The 20234-nt window shown below is 53.7% G+C and overlaps 1 protein-coding gene across 11 annotated transcripts in view; it reads left to right on the forward strand.

Moving 5' to 3' along the window:
- Nucleotides 1-20234, forward strand: part of MICAL3 (microtubule associated monooxygenase, calponin and LIM domain containing 3) — a 175138-nt gene that overhangs the window by 152249 nt on the left and 2655 nt on the right. For 10 of the 11 annotated variants that reach the window (XM_029205072.1, XM_029205071.1, XM_029205070.1 and 7 more), the window contains 4 exons: nucleotides 5583-5693; nucleotides 6945-7038; nucleotides 19891-19990; nucleotides 20147-20220. In XM_029205072.1, coding sequence (XP_029060905.1) covers nucleotides 5583-5693; nucleotides 6945-7038; nucleotides 19891-19990; nucleotides 20147-20220 — 379 coding nt within the window. Of the gene's footprint in view, nucleotides 1-5582; nucleotides 5694-6944; nucleotides 7039-11273; nucleotides 11325-13637; nucleotides 13704-17854; nucleotides 17921-19890; nucleotides 19991-20146; nucleotides 20221-20234 lie in introns of all 11 variants that reach the window. The other variant, XM_029205085.1, reaches the window with a different exon arrangement.

Raw genomic sequence — 20234 nt, forward strand, 5'->3', positions numbered from 1 at the left:
TTTCCCATTTAGGTTATTACAGAGTGTTGAGTAGAGTTCCCTGTGCTGTACAGTAGGCCCTTGTTTATTATTTATTTTATATATAGTAGTGTGTGTCTGTCAATCCCAGACTCCTAATTTATCCCTCCCCCACTTCCCATTTGGTAACAATTTTTTTTTCTATGTCTGTGAGTCTATTTCTGTTTTGTATATAAGCTCATTTGTGTCATTTTTTTAAGATTCCACATATAAGTGATATCATATGGTGTTTGTCTTTCTCTGTCTGGCTTACTTCACTTAATGTGATAATCTCCAGGTCCATCCACGTTGTCACAAATGGCATTATTTCATTCCTTCTTATGGCTGAGTAATATTTCGCTGTATATATGTGCCATGTCTTCTTTATCCATTCCTCTGTTGAAGGACATTTAGGTTGCTTCCGTGTCTTGGCTATTGTAAATAGTGCTGCAATGAACATAGGGATGCATGTATCTTTTCGAATTATGGTTTTCTCTGGACATATGCCCAGGAGTGGGATTGCTGGATGATGTGGTAGTTCTATTTTTAGTTTTTAAGGAACCTCCATACTGTTCTCCATAGCGGCTGCACCATTTACATTCCCACCAACAGTGTAGGAGGGTTCCCTTTTCTCCACATCATCTCCAGCATTTATTATTTGTAGGCTTTTTGATGATGGCCATTCTGACCAGTATGAGGTGATACCTCATTCTGGTTTGGATTTGCATTTCTCTCATAATTAGCGATGATGAACATCTTTTCATGTGCCTGTTGGCCATCTGTATGTCTTTGGAGAAATGTCTGTTGAGGTCTTCTGCCCATTTTTTGATTGGGCTGTTTGTTTTTTTGATATCAAGCTGTATGAGCTATTTGTATATTTTGGAGATTAACTCCTTGTTGGTCTCATGGTTTGCAAATATTTTCTCCCAGTCCGTTGGTTGTCTTTTTGTTTTGTTTATGGTTTCCTTTGCTGTGCAGAAGCTTTTGAGTTTAATTAGATCCCATTTGTTTATTTTTGCTTTTATTTCCATTACTCTAGGAGATGGATCCAAAAAAAAATTGCTGTGATTTATGTCAAAGAATGTTCTGCCTATTTTTCCTCTGGGAGTTTTATAGTATCTGGTCTTACATTTAGGTCTTTAATCCATTTTTTTTGTTTTGTTTTTTAGTTTTTAGTTTGTTTTTTTATATAGCAGGTTTTAATTAGTTATCTATTTTATGCATATTAGTGTACATATGTCAATCCCAATCTCCCAGTTCATCCCACCACCACCACTACCACCCCACCACCCCCTCCGCTTTCCTACCTTGCTGTCCGTACGTTTGTTCTCTACATCTGAGTCTCAGTTTCTGCCCTGCAAACTGGTTCATCTGTACCATTTTTCTAGGTTCCACAGGTATGTGTTGATATACGACATTTGTTTTTCTCTTTCTGACTTACTTCACTCTGTATGACAGTCTCTAGATGCATCCACATCTCTACAAGTGACCTAATTTCGTTCCTTTTTATGGCTGAGTAATATTCCATTGTATATACATGTACTACATCTTCTTTATCCATTTGTCTGTCGATGGACATTTAGGTTGCTTCCGTGACCTGGCTATTATAAATAGTGCTGCAGTGAACATTGGGGTGAATGTGTCTTTTTGAATTATGGTTTTCTCAGGGTATATGCCCAGTAGTGGGATTGCTGGGTCATATGGTACTTCTATTTTTAGTTTTTTAAGGAACCTCCATACTCTTCTCCATAGTGACTGTATCAATTTACATTCCCACCAACAGTGCAAGAGGGTTCCCTTTTCTCCACACGCTCTCCAGCATTTGTTGTTTGTAGATTTTCTGATGATGCCCATTCCAACTGGTGTGAGGTGATACCTCATTGTAGTTTTGATTTGCATTTCTCTAATAATTAATGATGTTGAGCAGCTTTTCATGTGCTTCTTGGCCATCTGTATGTTTTCTTTGGAGAAATGTCTATTTAGGTCTTCTGCCCATTTTTGGATTGGGTGGTTTGTTTTTTAAATATTGAGCTGCATGAGCTGTTTATATATTTTGGAGATTAATCCTTTGTCCGTTGATTCATTTGCAAATATTTTCTCCCATTCTGAGGGTTGTCTTTTTGTCTTGTTTGTAGTTTCCTTTGCTTTGCAAAAGCTTTTAAGTTTCACTAGGTCCCATTTGTTTATTTTTGTTTTTATTTTCATTACTCTAGGAGGTGGATCAGAAAAGATCTTGCTGAGATTTATGTCAAAGAGTGTTCTGCCTATGTTTTCCTCGAAGAGTTTTTTAGTGTCCGGTCTTACATTTAGGTCTCTAATCCATTTTGAGTTTATTTTTGTGCATGGTGTTAGGAAGTGTTCTAATTTCATTCTTTTACATGTAGCTGTCCAGTTTTCCCAGCACCACTTATTGAAGAGGCTGTCTTTTCTCCATTGTATATCCTTGCCTCCTTTGTCATAGATAAGTTGACCATAGGTGTGTGGGTTTATCTCTGGGCTTTCTATACTGTTCCATTTATCTTTATTTCTGTTTTTGTGCCAGTACCATGCTGTCTTGATTACTGTAGCTTTGTAGTATAGTCTGAAGTCAGGGAGTCTGATTCCTCCAGCTCCGTTTTTTTCCCTCAAGACTGCTTTGGCTCTTCGGGGTCTTTTGTGTCTCCATACAAATTTTAAGAGTTTTTGTTCTACTTCTGTAAAAAATGCCTTCTTTTTTTTTTTTTCGCGGTACGTGGGCCTCTCACTGTTGTGGCCTCTCCCGTTGCGGAGCACAGGCTCCAGATGCGCAGGCTCAGCAGCCATGGCTCACGGGCCTAGCCGCTCCACGGCATGTGGGATCTTCCTGGACCGGGGCACGAACCCGTGTCCCCTGCGTCGGCAGGTGGACTGTCAACCACTGCGCCACCAGGGGAGCCATGCCATATTTTAAATAAATTTATTTATTTTATTTATTTTTGGCTGTGTTGGGTCTTCATTGCTGCTTGCACGCTTTCTCTAGCTGCGGCTAGTGGAGGCTACTCTTCATTGCGGTGCGTGGGTTTCTCATTGCAGTGGCTTCTGTTGTTGCAGAGCACAGGCTCTAGGCATGGGGGCTCAGTAGTTGTGGCTCGTGGGCTCTAGAGCGCAGACTCAGTAGTTGTGGCGCATGGGCTTAGTTGCTCTGTGGCATGTGGGATCTTCCCGGACCAGGGCTCGAACCTGTGTCCCCTGAATTGGCAGGCAGATTCCTAACCACTGCACCACCAGGGAAGCCCTTGAGTTTATTTTTGTGTATGGTGTTAGAGAAGGTTCTAATTTCATTCTTTTACATGTAGCTGTCCAGTTTTCCCAGCATCACTTATTGAAGAGACTGTTTTTTCTCCATTGTATATCCTTGCCTCCTTTGTCATAGATTAGTTGACCACAGGTGCATGGGTTTATTTCTGGGCTTTCTATCCTGTTCCATTGATCTATGTGTCTGTTTTTTGTGCCAGTACCATACTGTCTTGATTACTGTAGCTTTGTAGTATAGTCTGAAGTCAGGTAGCCTGATTCCTCCAGCTCCATTCTTCTTTCTTAAGGTTGTTTTGGCTATTCAATCACGCCCTTTAATTTAATAGATAAGTGCTGGTCCTCAGGCTGTAGTTACTAGTTCCTTTGGATTTTTTCATGTGCCACATGGGGAAATTACCTGTCTCCTTTTTAACTGCCTTGTTCTGATAATGAAAACCTTCCTCACTCTGGCTTGAGGCAGTATGTGCACACATGGCCAGGTGTGGCCTCTGGGAGGCCCTGACCTGGGAGAAGTGGCTGCCCCTCTCACTCCCTTCCTGCCTTTGAGCTATTTAATGGGGCTGCCAAGCAACTCTGTTCTAGGCTCAGTGGGTGAGAAGAGGCCACACTGACTGCCTGCAGTATCCCTGATGGAAGTCTGTTATTCGTGCCATTTAGGTCCCTTTCTTGGTGTATAATCGGGAGATGGCCACCCCCTCCCAGGGCCGCTTGGCCTGTTCAGGGACACCAGCAGGACAGAGAACTTGGGTGACAGGCAGTCTGCCCGGGTCTCCCACCACCTGCCCCCAGCCATCACCCTGCAGTGTTCGGCCAGAGAGAGGAATCTGAACTTGCACAGAGAAAGAGCTCCTGTGACCTTGTGGTTACTTTTCACACAAGGGGACTGAGGACAGAGCACAGGAAGTTTGGGGCCAGTGAAGGAGGCACTGACTTCTCGGCAGAAGAGTGACCCCTGGCTTCACTCAGGCGGGTTCACTGAGGTGGCACTGCTGGCGTCTCACTCCAAGCCTACACGCAGCCATCCTGGCTGACACGGGAAGAGCCATCATGCGTTTTAGTCGTGCACGTTTGTTTTAAACTTGTAGCTGATTTTGCTCCATTTCTGGGTCCTATTTTTAATTTTTGATCATTGTTATTATTGCCATTCTGCTTTGTTCTCCATCACGTCCCCTTAAAAGTCGGTTTATGTTCAGGGCATGATGTGCATCGAAGGCTGTGTCCTGTCCCTGTGGGAAGGCCTTGCTGCAGCCCTGCCCGGCCAGGCAGCCGAACCCTCACTAACCGTGTCCGGGCACGCGTGGACGGCGGCAACGGACAAGGACGGGGAGGTGCCTTGCTTGTCGCAGGCTGGGGGGCCATGTGGTGCTTTTGCTCCGGATGCCAGTGGGGACAGGGAGGCCCCTCTGGGCCTGGGCGCCACAGGAACGGGGAGTTTTTGAGCCCTTGTCTCCGTGACCTGCAGGGTACATGCTCGGGGAGTCCTGAGACGGTCCTTAAGTGGTGGCTCTCCACTAGCACTGGAACTCTTAGAATAAAGATTACCAGGATAAACTCCTGAGTTAAATTCGGAAGCTCCCTTAAAGTCTGCAAAGGCTCCTTTTTCGTTTTCTTGGAGGCAGTAAAGAAGGTGTCCCTCAGTGTCGCCCGCATTCACCCACTGTGCCCTCCGCACCACGTTCGCAGGTGCAGCTGTGCTGTCTGGCTGGGAGCCCCCCTCCGTTGTTTACAGCCTCACAGCCCTGCCAGAGCACATCCTCGCTCCTCTTGGTGTGCAGACCCCTGATCTGTCCAGGTTCACCGGCACCCTTCTTCCAGCTGCATTAGTTGGTTTGGATTCGCTCAGACTTAAAATAGAAGCACCCTGTTGCCTTCAGGCGAGGCTTCTTCAAAGAACCTTGCCAGTAGTGCTCATCTGAAAAAGGTGGCTTTTGATACCAAACCAAAAAGTACAAGGATCCTGGGTTTTCTTTTTCCTTTCCCTGTGTGCCCCCTACAAGCAAGAGGCTTGGGGGAAACATTTGATCAACATGTTTACCCCCACTGTCTTAAAGAAGAGCAGACGTCCTTACATGGGAAACTGGTGATCTCAGCAGTAAAGGCGCCCCACCCTCCTGTCCTAACTGCCCAGCAGTCACTGTGCAGCCAGCCTCCTGTCCCTGCCCCATGGGAGCGTCCCCCATGGATCTCCACGTGCCCCCTGGCCCGTGGAGCTCCTGCCAGGCTGAGGGTCTGGGCGTCTGCGCACACCTCGCCCCCGCCTGCCCTGTGGCCTCCATGACCCTGACTGAATAAACCCCTATCGTCCCCTGCAGCCGAGGACTTACACGGAGGAGGAGCTGAACACCAAGCTGACCCGGCGTGTGCAGAAAGCGGCCCGGAGGCAGGCCAAGCAGGAGGAGCTGAAGCGGCTGCACCGCGCCCAGGTGAGCCGCTGGGAGTCCGCACCCACAGGAGGGCGGGAGAGGAGGCGAGCAGGGCCGCCACTCGTGCAACTGCAGAAGCCTCGCGGGGAGCGCTGGCTAGGGGAAAGGGAGGGGCCCGGCTTTGAGTCTCCTAGATCCCTAGCTCTGGAAGAACCACTGTAAAGCCAGCTCCTGCGTTTGTCAGAGCTGTTAGCAAGAGGCAGCTGTGACTGGCTGGCTTCCGATGCGCCTGGGATTTAGAGGTTGGAGCTGTCCTCAGGGTCCCAGGCCTTTCAGGTTTTTTTTTTTTTTTTTTCGGTATGTGGGCCTCTCACTGTTGTGGCCTCTCCCGTTGCGGAGCACAGGCTCAGCGGCCATGGCTCACGGGCCCAGCCGCTCCGCAGCATGCGGGATCTTCCCGGACCGGGGCACGAACCCGTGTCTCCCGCATCGGCAGGCGGACTCTCAACCACTGCGCCACCAGGAAAGCCCCCAGATTTTTTTTTTTTAACAAAAAATAATTTTTTAACGCAAAGTATTAAATGATACCTAAATACAATGTGGTTTTTTAATGAAATCGTATGTATATAGCTGTGTTCATAAAGATTAGGACAATAATCAAAAGCTCTACAACAGCAAGAAACATGAACAGCAAATCCATTCCCAGCGAAGAGATTCCTCTGATTTTCCAAAACCAGCCTTCTCGTCCTTTCCCCGGACGTTACTCTGGATCTGCGTTCCCTGCATGACCGGATCCCTGGATTTTATTTCATTTTCTGTGTGAAGATATGTCTCTGCCGCTGCTTCGGGGTGGGAGGTCGTCCCGGGTGTCAGTCATCCCCGAGAAGCCTCACTCCGTGCAGAGTGGAGCCATGTTTTCTCATTGAGGTGGAGTTGGTTCACGATGTTGTGCTAATCTCTGCTATACAGCGAAGTGATTCAGTTATCTATGTGTATACATTCCTTTTATACTCTTTTCCATGATGGTGTATCCCAGGAGATTGGCTGTGATTCTCTGTGCTGTACACCAGGACCTTGGTGTTCATCCATCCTACGTCTAATAGTTTACAGCCACTAACCCCAAACTCCCAGTCCCTCACCCCAACCCCTGACCCCAGCAAGCGCAAGTCTGCGCTGGGCAGTTTTAATCTTGTCGAAGCAGGATCTGTTTGAGACTCTCAAGAGCCCCGCACCCTCGTGTGCTCATGCCACGCTCTGGGCACCCGCCCGCTTCGCCCTTCTCCCTCCTTCACGCTGTCGTGTCGCCCGCAGATCATCCAGCGGCAGCTGGAGCAGGTGGAGGAGAAGCAGCGCCAGCTGGAGGAGAGGGGCGTCGCTGTGGAGAAGGCGCTGCGTGGGGAAGCAGGTACCGGCTGGGTTCCTGGCGGACAGGGGATCCCTGAGGAATGCCCACCCAGCCCCGCGGGAGGCTAGTTCCTGTCCTGCCCCTGGGAGTCAGCTAGTCTCCAGCAGGATTCTCTCTCTGGTCCCCTCGTCACTGAGAGCCGGGGCTTCTGTTAAGCAAAGGAGGAGAAAGGCCCGTGCATCGCAGGGCTGGCCGTCCCCTCGGCCCACCATCTGCTGCTGATGCCCTGGGCCTCCTCTCTCCTCCCTCCTCCCCATCTTTTACTTGAGAAGACAGTGACTGGAACGGGGCAGGCTGTGCACAAGGAACCATCACAGAACTGCTCGTGCAGGCCACCCCCGCCCCCCGCCCCAATGGGTGGAGCTGGTGCCCCGGGTGGACCAGGCTCTGTCCTGGAGGCTGGGCACTCAGGGCAGAGCCCAAGCAGAGCAGACGCTGGGAAGTGGCTGTGAGGGCCATGTGCTGGTAACTGCCCTTCCTGGGGCAGAGCCATGGGGGCAGTGCAGTCACACCACTGTCCCCAGAGCCTGTGGGTGGGCCCAGCACAGTGGGGCTTGGAGACCAAAGAGGTGCCGAGGGCCCAGGAGGCCCTCTTGGTTCAGGACCTTGAAACCACTGGATCAGCCCCAGCTGTAGCCCCAACCCAGGCACAAGTGATTCCTCCCTGCCTTCCCAAGTCCCCAAATCTGGAGCCTCCAACCCTTTGTAGAGAGCACGGGCCTCCAGGGTCAGCACTAGAGTCGTGGGACCAGGGATGAGGACAGGTGGTGACGTGGTTTTACTTGGGAGCGGGGGCGGGTCCTCTGGGCTTTGGGCTGAGGGTAAACTGAAGGCGAATCAGGAAGAGGCAGCCACGAATGCGGCCTGTCGCTGCCTCTGATCTTGCTGGAAGACTGACCAGTGGTTGGCCTCCGAGTGAGCGGCTGGTGTCGGGATGCGTTCGTGGGGCTCTGGAGGACTGGGGTCAGGCACAGAGGAGGTGTCTCCCGTCCTGACCCTTCACGGCCACGGAATGCAGCTAGCAGTGGACTCAGGGTGACCTTCAGGTGAAGACAGGACACGAGGCAGGAAGATGAGGCTGTGATGTCTTGTGCCTGATGCTGGACTCACTGTGCCACCAGATGAAATGTGAGAACTTGACTCCGGAGGCGAACCAGCCCCTGTGCCCAGGAGCGGGGACTCAGGTTCACCCGGCAGGGCCCCCGCCCTGCGTGCCCTGACCCAGCCTCCTCTGTCAAACGTGACCACCTGGATGGAGCAGCCCTGCAAGCAGTGGGAACGGGGACCCGCGGGCCCTGCCATCTCTGCTCTCTCTGCTTGCAGAAGATGCCAGGAGGAGCCCGGACCCTCAGATTCCTCCTGCCGAGGTGGAGAGGGGCCACAGTTTGCGTAAGTGCCCCTGTGCCCCACAGGGCTCTGAGGTTCAGATGCACACCCAGCGCTGATGGTTCCGCCTGGCATTCAGATGTCTGTCAGCTGCCCTGCGGTTTGTCCATGGCGGCCCCTCAGCATTTCCACAGCAAGCTGCATTCCTCAGTCTGCTGCCTGCCAAGGGGCCAGAGAAAAGGGACCACTGAAGATTGACCTGGGATTTTGCTGAAATTCCGCTTACTAGTTGTTTACATAATTACCTTTTTGTAAACACATACAACCAGAATTTCGTCTAAGTCAGTGGTTTTCAAACTTTTTTTAAAAGCAGCAGAACGCTTTTTTACAAGACAAATTATGAGTTCAAGTTTAACGCAAAAAAAAAAATTACTCTTAAATGTTAATAAACACAATTTGAAAATGCAGGTTGTGGAGAGCTGCAGGGTTAATACCCTCCATGTCCAGTCCAGCCCTGGACGTAGGGTGGGCACCTGATGCGCAGAGGTGGGGGCAGGTCATATACAGCCATGGGAATCTCAGGACATGCACAGTGAGAACGGTCTGGGTGTCTGCAGCTTAAAGTCGGAGTTGCTCTCTCAGTGGAATCACTACAGATCCAACTGCAGTTCAGATTCTTTATGAAGAAGAGATCAGATAAATACTCCCAAACATACAGTGAACCCAGAACCAGGTGTGCTATGTGTTGTGGCACCTGGAGGACCACCCTGGTACCTGGAGGATCACCCTGGCACCTGGAGGACTCCCCTGCACCTGGGGGACCACCTTGGCACCTGGAGGACCACCTTGGCACCTGGAGGATCACTCTGCACCTGGAGGACCACCCTGGCAGGGCACTCCGAGAGTGAGACCCTGCTAGCAGGCCGGGATTGAAGTTGATGAATGAAGTGTCATTTTCCCACGCGTCACAGGCAGGGCAGACACTCGCACACAGAGGGCAGAAGAAGCCTGTTCCTGGGGCCTCACAGAAGCGAGTTTACCTGCAGCACAGATTAACATGTTGATGGGCTTCAGTGGGTTACACATTGGCAGATCAAAGATTCGAACATGGTGTGTCCTGTTTAAGTTTTTTTTTTTTAAATTTATTTTTTACTTTTGGCTGTGTTGGGTCTTCGTTGCTGCGTGCAGGCTTTCTGTAGTTGCGGCGAGCGGGGGCTACTCTTCGTTGCGGTGCGCGGGCTTCTCATTGCTGTGGTCTCTCTTGCGGAGCACAGGCTCTAGGCGCGCAGGCTTCAGTAGTTGTGGCTCGTGGGCTCTAGATCGCAGGCTCAGTAGTTGTGGCGCACGGGCTTAGTTGCTCCGCGACATGTGGGATCTTCCCGGGCCAGGGATGGAACCTGTGTCCGCTGCATTGGCAGGAGGATTCTTAACCACTGCACCACCAGGGAAGCCATGTTTAAGTTTTTTGATGAGTTAAAAGTAGTTGTGAATCGGGTATTTGGGAGACCCCAGAACAGCACTTGAAGAACCGGAAGCTTCCAGAGAGCAGGTTGAAACCACAATTCTGGTCCAGAGTCTGCTAAGTTTCCCAGAACTTCTGTCCAAATACACGTCTCCTGTTTCAAAGACGGGCTGTGGTACCTCCGTTGGGAGATTCCCACAATGCATTTGGAAACACTCGACACAGGAACCCAGTACTTCGCTTTTCTTCTTTTAAGCACATCACTTCCTAGGCTCCCTTTTGGCAGAAGCCCCTGGGGCTCTGCTCCCACCTGACAGAGGTCGTCTTTGAGGCTCAGCGGTGCCTTCTCTTGGGCTTCTGTGTCCCATGCCTCCTGCTCGTCTGCTTGCTCGCGGCCGAGCCTTTGAGAAGGCCACTCGGGCTGAGTAGTGCTGGTCAGCTCCTTCCCTGAACTGGCCATTCGGTCTCACCCGATGGGCTCTCTGAGGGGTCAGACTGGTGGCCTAGCTGCCTTCCAGAGAAGGCTCGCGTAGTTCTGAGTCTCACGTATATCCGCACGGCAAGTTTAGCTTCAGAGCCTTGGATAAGACGGAGACTCGTGAGGTTTCTGGTCTGGGGCAGCTGGGAAGCCCTCTTTGTCTCTGGAACCCACTGGATCAGCCTCAGTCTGCTTTCCGGTGTGTGTGTTTTGGAAGGAGCCCTCGTGTGGAACCAGAGGCTGCCAGGACCAGCTGTCAGACTGTGAGTTGTGGAGGAAAGGGTAGCGAACCGCAGCCGACTCCACTCTGCGTGCGTTACGGTCCTGGGGGCCGCCCTCGCTCACAGCGCCTGTGTCGGGGTCCTGGAGTATGATGAACAAGAATACGTTGCCGCCCGTTGCCTGCTCTTAGGGGGGCTGGAGACCTTGGGGGCCTGAACGCAGAAGAAACAGGGCCTCCTTCATCTCAGACCGTCCAGCAGAAGTGCTTCTGCTTCTGGTGGGGTCGGTGTGGACAGGGCAAGCTGAGGGCTGGTTCCTGACACAGCTTTTTTAGGGTGTTCACGTTTCGCCTTCAGCCCCTCAGCCTGGGGCTTCTCATATTCAGAAATTAGGGAGGTTCGTAGCCTTTGATCTGCCCTTGAGTTTTTTAAAATCTTAGATGAGGTTGAGTCCCAGCAGGATTCCCAACCAAGCCAAGGCTTCTGTCCTGGCCGATCACTTTCTGTCAGTGCAGTCACCTGTGGTTTTCTGTGACCGCCCCTCTCACCCAGAGGTCTGTGGCTACAGTGTGCACGTGGGGGGGCGGGGGGGGCACCTGGGGGGACACATGCTTTCCAACTGCCGCCTGTCCCCCTCCTGCTGCGTCTCTGGGTGTTTCTTATGCTTCACGCCGTTCATTGCTCGAGGCTCGGGGGGACCGGAGGGTTATCTGATGCAGTAACTCTCTTCACCGATTCCTTGTTGTAGACTATTGGGGAGAGTCTTATTACACTGACCTCATCGACTTGCGCCTGGGTGGTATGTATGCAGCCCTGTTGCTGAACTAACCCTGCTGATGCCCCCCTCCCCCGCACCTGCTCACAAACAGCAAGAAGTCATCCCGATAACCAGCAGATGGCAAAAGCACAGGCCCTTTTCCAGCTCAAAGGGAGCAATGCCCGACCCTCCCCCTGCCCGTATGTGCTCCAGGGGGAGACCTGAGATAGCTTTTGCTGCCCGGGGTTATTTTAATGTTTTATAAATAAAAGTTCACCTACCCCAGCCTGTCAACCTCAAATCTTCACTCTGGTCCCACTAATATCGTTGGGTTGTTTGACGGTAGGAACACACACGACACACTCAACACGCACGCATACACACACACTCTACCATGACCTCCCCTCGAAGCACATCCCTCCCACTCCCCCCAGGAAGCTCACTGCCAACCACACTGGGGAACCAAACACACAGAGAGCTCGGCCTCCACTGTCTCCGTCAGGGCGTGCTCGGGCGCCCCCTGAGAGGTCCAGGTGCCTGGGAGTGGTGTCACGGTGATTTCTGCCCAGATTCACCAGACTTGAGGCTGTGTTGACCGATGCCTCTGAGAATGTACCCCCCTCCTTGCTCTGTCCAGGGACCTACTTTGCAGCTCTTTTCAACCAAGACAGGAAAAGTCCCAGGCAGTGGTCCTCCGTGTATGGTCCCTGGAGTGGCAACATTGGCACCACCCCTTGGGGGCCTGTTAGAAGTGCAGGTTCTCAGGCCCCACCCCAGACCTTCTGAGTCAGGAACCCTGGAGGTGAGGCCTGGTTACCTGCTTTAACAAACCTTCCAGGCCGTTCTCATGCCTTCTAAAGTGGAACCGCCATCTCAAAGGAACTCAGTGTGTTTGTCATCTTGCATACAAAGCTCACCATTTGTGTCGGATCAGAGAAACAGCCAAGGCCTGAGTCTCACCTCTAGACCTTGGGCACCTTTCCTCCTGGAAGGCTGCCCTCGTATCAGAAGCTGAGGCTCCCGGGGCCCAGCGCCTTCTTGGAGTCCTGAGTCCTGGGTCAGGCGGTCTCACCTCTTCATCTCCCCATGCAGGCTCCATGCCTGAAAGTGCTCTTGAGACAGACGAGGGGACAAAGGTCACTGTCTCTCATATTTTACTGTAATCCCATCCTTTTGAGAGTCACTTCTTGGCCCATTCATTTAAAAACCAAAGCATGATTCTGATTGCGACTCAAGACAGAGCCCTGGTCTTAGAGAGGCTCCACCAGTAAGGAGCCTCCCAGCCTCCTTGGGGGTGGGCTGTCGCTGGCCTCTGCTCTGCCTTCTCACCCCATGTCCATGGGTTCGCCCCTCTGCATGGCCCTCCAGGGCCCCGAGCTTCTGGTGTCAGGTGCTGCCACCTCGTGGCCATTGCTGCTGTAGAAGGGCTGATGCTTACCCCCCGACTAACAGACCCCACCCCTGACTAACGTCCTGGGCTCCCTTCCCGCCGCTTCCCGACACCCCGGGCAACGTTTATGTCGATTCCAAACGAATGTGACAAGTATTTTTTTGTTTAATTCAGAATCTACTGGGAAGAACTATCGAACCCGTTTCTTTAAAATTGCGTTTGCCCTTCCCTCCCAGCTCGAGTACTGTTGCCACACTGATTACCTCGTGTGGCTAGTTTTGTTTTCTTTGCTCCTGTTGGCTTGAGGGATAAGATGTTGGCTGTTTCCATTTCTGTGTCCCTGGACTTCAGCTTCTAGCCTTCTGGGTTTAGAATTCCCACAAATTCCAGGGGAAAATGAAATAAATAGAAAAAGGAACTCAGTGTATCTCTGAATTGTGAACACCTGCATTAAACACCTTATGACCCCTGCTGCCTGATTCACTTCCTGTTCTGTCAGTTCTCTGTGATTTCTGTGTAAAGTCCAGCCTCGGTGGGCTCTGCTCAGCACGCAGAGGCTGCTGCCCTCCCACAGGGTCTGGGAGGAGAACAGATGCCAGAATCAGCCCCCTTTTCAGTTCCTGATGCTGTTACCTTCTTAGAGTGCTTGGTAATCTCATTATTTGGGGAAATTTTACCCTTTTGAAATTTGGAGCCCGAAGTGTAGAATCTGATTGCTTCTCTACTGTTGTATCTCCAAAGAGCCACAGGGAAACCCAGCACCAACCTTACTTCCTGCGTGGGTAAGAGGAGGCCAGCCTCCAGATCCCTGCCCGGCCTCTGCCCACCACACAGACGTGCTTCCGTGGAGTCTTACAGTGGCTCTCAGCTAACCTTTAAAGTCACCAAATCTGTTAAAAGCCTCTTTCTGAGCCACAGAGTATAAAGATCCCCTTTTCACAAAGCTGAATCTTGTGATTTCAAAGGACCCATTAAAGGACAGAGGCAGCGTCCTCCCTGCCCAGCCATCAGTCTTGCTGCACTAGACCAAGGTAGGCGACTGGACATCTTCAGATAAAAACATCTCTTCTGGAGAACATTAAATTAGAAATATATACACCTGGGGACTTCCCTGGCGGTCCATTGTTTAAGACTGTGCTTCCAATGCAGGGGGCGTGGGTTTGATCCCTGGTCGGGGAGCTGAGATCCCCCATGCAGCATGGTGTGACCAAAAAAAAAAATTAATTGAAATACATACACCTGATTTCTAGTTTTCAAAGACCTCACCTCGTGATTTGTATGTCTCAAGGGGAAATTGAAAGAACATGAGTGGTTTAGAAACGTAGTGTAAAGGACTGGGGAGGGGCTTTCATTGTTGCTGTGAGTTGTGGTGGGAAGGCAGGGAAGCACGTCCCACCTGCCCACTCCCCCTTCCGAGCCTGCCTGTGCTGTTTGCCCCACTTAGTTGATGCTGGCAGATTTTTGGCTGGTCTGTTCGGTTTGAGCGTTAGCCTGGCTCTTGTTTTGCTTTAGGAACTTTAAATCCTTGAGATTCCCCAGCATTCCTGTGTGTGTGCGTGTCCCAGCCTGTGTGTGTACACGTGTGTGTGTGTATGTGTGTGTGTGTGTGTGTGTGTGTGTTGGATCTCAGTTTTCACATGCATTTTTTTTCCCTTCGTTTTTCCCCAGTCTAGAGGTTTGTTCCATACTGAGTTTTCCTAACAAGGTATCTCCCCAGCTGTCTGTCTGTCGGCCGGGTCTGCCGGGCAGAGCCTTCCACCCTGTCAGATGCTGCATGCCGCCCTACGGCTTGCAAACCAGCCACTCTGTCTCCAGCTACCCTGACGTTCCCTGTAGTGGGGTGATTGGGTGGGAGGGAGGATGCAGTGCTGCAGGCAAAGCCTTTATGAGGAAGCAGGGGAGATGGAAATATATAGAAAGAACAAGTGGATGGGGGGTTGCCGCAGGACTGGTCGTGGCTGCCCACTGTTCCACAGCCTGCAGGGTCCTGGACCGGCCCCGGGCCACCAGAGAGGCAAGGCAGTCGCTGGAGAGCACCCGACTTAGGGAGACGAAACCTGGCTTCAGGCCCGCTTCACCGTGTCCCCAGCCCAGCCACTCGCCTTCTCTGGGCTTCTCCGTTAGGCGGGGCGCAGGCAGCTTGGTGGCCCTTCCAGGTCTGGCACCCGAGTGGGCTCTGTGTGTGACCCCTGTCCTCCAAGCTGCGTCCTTTTGTTGGGTTTGCCTGGAGCCTCTGTCGGTCCTCTAGGAAGGGCCCTCTGTGCTGGGAACGGGAGAGCGAGGGTGGGTCCTAGTCGGGCTGCACACCTCAGACCCTCTGAGCCTCCGGTCCCTCCTTTGACAGCAGAGCTGCCATGCCTGTCTGGCTGGGCAGCCCCCGGGGCCAGTGCAGGGGCCAGAGGAGGCCACACAGGTGCCCGTGGTTTGAATTCTGACGCACTGCCACGCTCACGTCACGCGTCCCTCTGGAATCCATGAGATGTGCCTGGCTGCACAATGATAATCTGCAGCTTTTCAAGTTCAGTGACACGTGTTGCTTGACCCGAAGTTGGGGAGGGTGGGTGCTGACGGCCACCCTGCAAGGCCGCACCTGGCACGCGGGCTCTGGGTGCTCTGGGTGGCAGCTGGGGTCAGAGTGAGTGATGCACATGGACAGGAACCCATCTCCTCGACGTTATACAGAAACTAATGTCAACGACTTCTATTTGCCATGAGTGTGACGACCTCTCTGTCCTTAACAGCTGGTGAACCAAACCTGTGTCTCTCATGTCTCCAAATGAGGCAAGAGACTAGCTCCAAACCAGCGTCTCTGTGTCTCCCTTGCATGCTCGTTTCAGGTTCAGGTCTGGGGTGGAACTCCCCTTGTTTGGCTGGTTTTTTCCTTCAGTTTCTTCTTTATAAAACAGTATTTATTGGGTGTTTTTTCTGATTATAAAGTATACATTATGGAAATATCAGAGCGTGCAGGAAGGCTAAGGAAGAGAGTCACAACCCGCCCTTCATGGCCTCTGGCCATTCCACATCTGCTCTGCCTGTTGTCACGAGGGTGCTGCTTTCCTAATTTCTGTCCTGAGTCCTGTTCTGCGATCTCGTGCCGTGTTCTGTGCTGGAAGGGCGTCTGAGGACGTGGGCTGCATACAAGGGCTAAATGCTGCGTTTTGTGATGTCTAGAAGGGGAAGCACATTCTTACCTATGCTGCCGGCGCGTGCCTCCTTGTTTCGGATGCGTGTGGCTGTGTGTCATGTCCCTGTCCCTTGCTAACAAGCAGGGATGCTGTTCCACTTTCACTGCAGCCTGTTTGCATTTAACATCTATCCCAGGAAGCGTCAGAGGTGGGGACCCTCTAGTTTGTGGGCATATCCAGGTGTCCTGAGCACCAGCCTTTAGACAGAGAAAGTTGGATGTAGATGAGTTATAAGTTGGGGGTGTTTGTAAGAAAGGAGGGCTCGCGCCTGCCCCAGTGACCAGCTGGTCACGCCACTCGGAACTCTGGACATGATTGCTGCACACGTACCACACACACACAAACACACACAGCCTCTGCACACACACACACACAGAGCCTCTGCACACCCACCACACACACAGCCTTTGCACCCCCACCCCCACACACAGCCTCTGCACACCTACCACACACAGCCTCTGCACACCCACCACACATACACAGCCTCTGCACACCCACCTCACACACAGCCTCTGCACACCCACCCCACACAGCCTCTGCACACCCACCTCACACACACAACCTCTGCACACCCACCACACACACAGCCTCTGCACACCCACCTCACACACACACAGCCTCTGCACACCCACCACACACACACAACCTCTGCACACCCACCTCACACACACAGCCTCTGCACACCCACCACACACACAACCTCTGCACACCCACCTCACGCACGCAGCCTCTGCACACCCACCCCACGCACGCAGCCTCTGCACACCCACCACACACACACAGCCTCTGCACACCCACCCCACGCACACAGCCTCTGCACACCCACCTCACGCACACAACCTCTGCACACCCACCTCACACACAGCCTCTGCACACCCACCACACACACAGCCTCTGACACCCACCCCACACACGCAGCCTCTGGCCTTAGTCGTGAATTTTCGCCCAATATCAGATTCATGCACAAAGCCCTGTGGAGAACACGGAGAAGAGCTTAAAAGAAAGAGAAAACATGGCAGTTGCACTCACCCCGTTGCAAAGTAAAGGGCCTCTCAACCAACACGTGGCTGCTTGGCCCTTGTGTTCACCTAAACAGGCTTGTTTCTAATGGTCCAGGCCCTGCCTACCACGTGGGGCCATGGCTTCTGCGTGTGCCCTGTGGTTCTGTGATGGTCCCTTGCTGACGGTCCCCGCTCCTGAGAGCCCCAGGCCCCGAGTCTAGAGATGTCCTCTGCACGACTTCCCAGCTTTGTTTCTGTGAGTTTTTGGCGTGTCCTGTCGTGCAGTCCGCAGTGTGACAGCGTCCCCAGCTGTGGCGTCGACCCTCTGCAGAGAGGGAAGGGGCAGAGGAAGAGGGGCGATCGGCTCTCTCTGGCTGTAGGGGGACAGAGATTTGGGCAGTGGGGACCGCCTCCGTGGGGACACGTTGGACCAACGAGCCCTGGCTCAGAATCAGAGCATCACAGGTGTCGGCCCTGGAGGCCCATCAAAGACTGGGCGCTGCCTCCGTGGCGGGGAGCTCCTCTATGGGTTCAGTGCCCAGAGAGCCCCCCAGCCCTTAGATTCACCCACGTGGTAACATCTGAGAACTCTCACTCAGGCCTGGCTGTTCCACGGCAGCGGGCAGGCCTGCTGGCACTTTGGATGTTTTCACGGAGGGATCCCCAAACCCAAAAGGCCCCCAGATTGTCATCCCCAGCTCTCCCGCCCTCCCGGCAGGACCACAGGAGGAGGGAGCCCGCCCTCCCCAGGCCCGGGGCTGTTCCTGCTCAGTCTCTGTGCTGGATACAGGACTGAATTCATTTGTAGACGTGTTTCCCTCGCTTCTGCTTTTCCATTTCTTGTATTTTTTCTTTTCCTCCTGTTGTTCCTTTCTCACTTCGTTTGCTTTCTGTCCTCTGCTTGTTCTCACTTCTCCTCTCCCTCCCCCTCCACTTCCACCTCCCCCTCCTCTCTGTCCGTCTCGCCTCGTCCTCCTTGTTTGGCCCTTTTTGAAGTTGAGCCCAGTGGCGGGACTCCACGACGTAGACCTCTCTCCTTCTGCCCTTGCTGTGTCCAGGAAGGTAAAGTAAACCCCAACCTTCTCCCCACCGCCTCTCGGGGGGCCGTAGCAACACTAGTCAAACAGGGACCGGAAACCCAGCTCTTTCTCCTTCTTCTTCTGGTACCTGGCAGCCCTGTTACAAACCCCCTGAGTATGTGGCAGTCCCTTACAAGGTACAGTATCCCTTCGACTGTCTCGGGGGGCTGGGGGGCGGGTGCAGGCAGGGAGCAGGTCCAGGTCTGGGGGCCTCAGGCTGCAGGCATCCACGGTTCCAGGCCACCACTCGTGGTCGGGCCTTTCAGCCTCCAGTCCCGCAGATAGAGGGACCAGGACGCGGGTGAGGAGCCCTGCCCCGTGTGGCAGTGATGTGTGCTGGTGACGTCGAGGAATACTGTCCTTACAAAGACTGTTCTGCACAGATGCCCCAGTTCCTTCCAAACCACTAAAAGCAGACTTCTCTGCCCTGTGTCTTGCTGAGTGTGTGTGTTTTAAGTTTGTCTGGTTTGCAGTCCCTTGTGGTGGTGATTGTCGTTGACAAGGCATGCGGGCGGGGCCGGGGAGTGTGACCACGGCTAACCCGCTAACCTTCCTCTGCTCTCCCCGGCGCTCGCTCACCGCTGACCACCACCAGCTGCGTCCACCTCGGCCGTCCCTCCGGAGCTGGCTCGAGCGCTTTAGGAGGCATCCTGGCGCCCAGAGAGCTTACCTGCCCTGGGCCCCGTGCTCCCCGTACGCCCCGCGGGTGCCCTGTGCAGAGCCGCTCAGGAAGGAACGTGCGGAGCTGGATGGGGACTACCGGGCGGTCGGGAGTGCTCTGGCCCTGGTGCCCAGCACGCACTCCGCAGCGGCCAGGACCCAGGACAACGCAGTGCAGACGCGGCCCCTGCCCTCGCGTGTGGTGGGAGGTCGGGGTCCCTGAGAGCCACCCCGTGTGTTCCTGGGCTTGGTTTTACTGGGAGAGGACTTCTGACCAGTGACCCGTAAAGCAGAGGCACTTGGAGAGACCTCCCCGTCCCGGCCTCTTAGCCCAGCCGTGGGTGGACTTGTGGGGCCCATGAACACCTGGAGTCCTTGGCAGAGATATTGGATGTGTTCACGTGCAGTTTTCCAGGAAGAGAGTCCCCAGGTTTCCTGAGACTGTCGAGTGGCCTGTAATCTGAAAACAGCGAAGAGCCACCGCAGTCTGGCTTCTGCGTCTGGACAGGACCCACTACGGCCGTGGGCTTCCTTGTGTCCCCTCCGTGGGGTGTGGCTCCTTGGAAAGGTCTTCCTTCCCTCCTGCGGCGGCTGAGCCCGAGGGGGCCAGGCCGCTCCTGGTGGAGACGGGTGTCAGCTGAGTAGGGTGCACCAGTCCCAGAAGCTGCTGCTGGGCTTGGATCAGAGCAGGGGCTTGGGGGGAGCCTGCGGTCTCCCTGCCCTGGTGAGAGTCCGCACATCTCCCAGGGACGTACTGCGTCTGCCATGCAGGGGTCGCGGCAGCATCTGTCAGGAAGCCGCAAGTTGAGAGGCACCTCCCTGGTCAGGGTATCGGAAACGAGGAGGCCTCGGGGCAGTGACCCTGTGGAGGTGCCGTAGTGAGTGTCCCCGGAAAGGAGGGCCGAGTACCCTTTTAATCTCCATTTGCCTCTTCATTAGACTGGCCTCAGAGCAGACCTAGTACCTAGTAAGTACCAAATACGTGCTAGATGAATGAAAAAGAGAAAAAAGGAGGGCAGAGCACCGAAAACATGCCAAGAGAAAGCAAGCGGCCGAGCAGGAGAGATCCAGGCGAGCTGCCTCCAGTGGCTGGGGCGTGAGGCCGGCCGGAGGGACAGAGGAAGGTGCAGGCTGGGGACCCTTGGGGGTGGGCGTCCTCGTGCCCGAAGGCAGACTGGGCCTGGCCCAGGAGCGTCAGGCAGCGCCCTGCTGGGCTCTCTGCACACTTGCCCCGTTGCCGCGTCCGGGCTGGGGACAGCGGCACGGCCTGCCCGACACGCCCTCTCTCGGCAGGCATGGGCAAAAAGGACGACCCCAAGCTGATGCAGGAGTGGTTCAAGCTGGTGCAGGAGAAGAACGCCGTGGTGCGCTATGAGTCGGAGCTCATGATCTTGTGAGTGGCCTCGGGTCTGGGGGAGCCGAGGTGGGACGTGGGCGCAGGGCCCGTCGCAGCAGGAGCGCAGCCCCCTCCCAGTTTAGGGGGTGCGGAACTGTGCCACCCCCCACCAGTCACTGGCTCGTTTTCCCCCCAAATCCCCGGAAACCCCAGCGCCCGGGAGCTGGAGCTGGAGGACCGGCAGAGCCGGCTGCAGCAGGAGCTCCGCGAGCGGATGGCCATGGAAGGTAGGAGGGGCGGG

Source organism: Monodon monoceros, unplaced genomic scaffold, assembly GCF_005190385.1.
Source record: "Monodon monoceros isolate NGI ecotype Baffin Bay Population unplaced genomic scaffold, NGI_Narwhal_1 Super_Scaffold_6, whole genome shotgun sequence".
Classification (NCBI taxonomy): Eukaryota; Metazoa; Chordata; class Mammalia; order Artiodactyla; family Monodontidae; genus Monodon; species Monodon monoceros.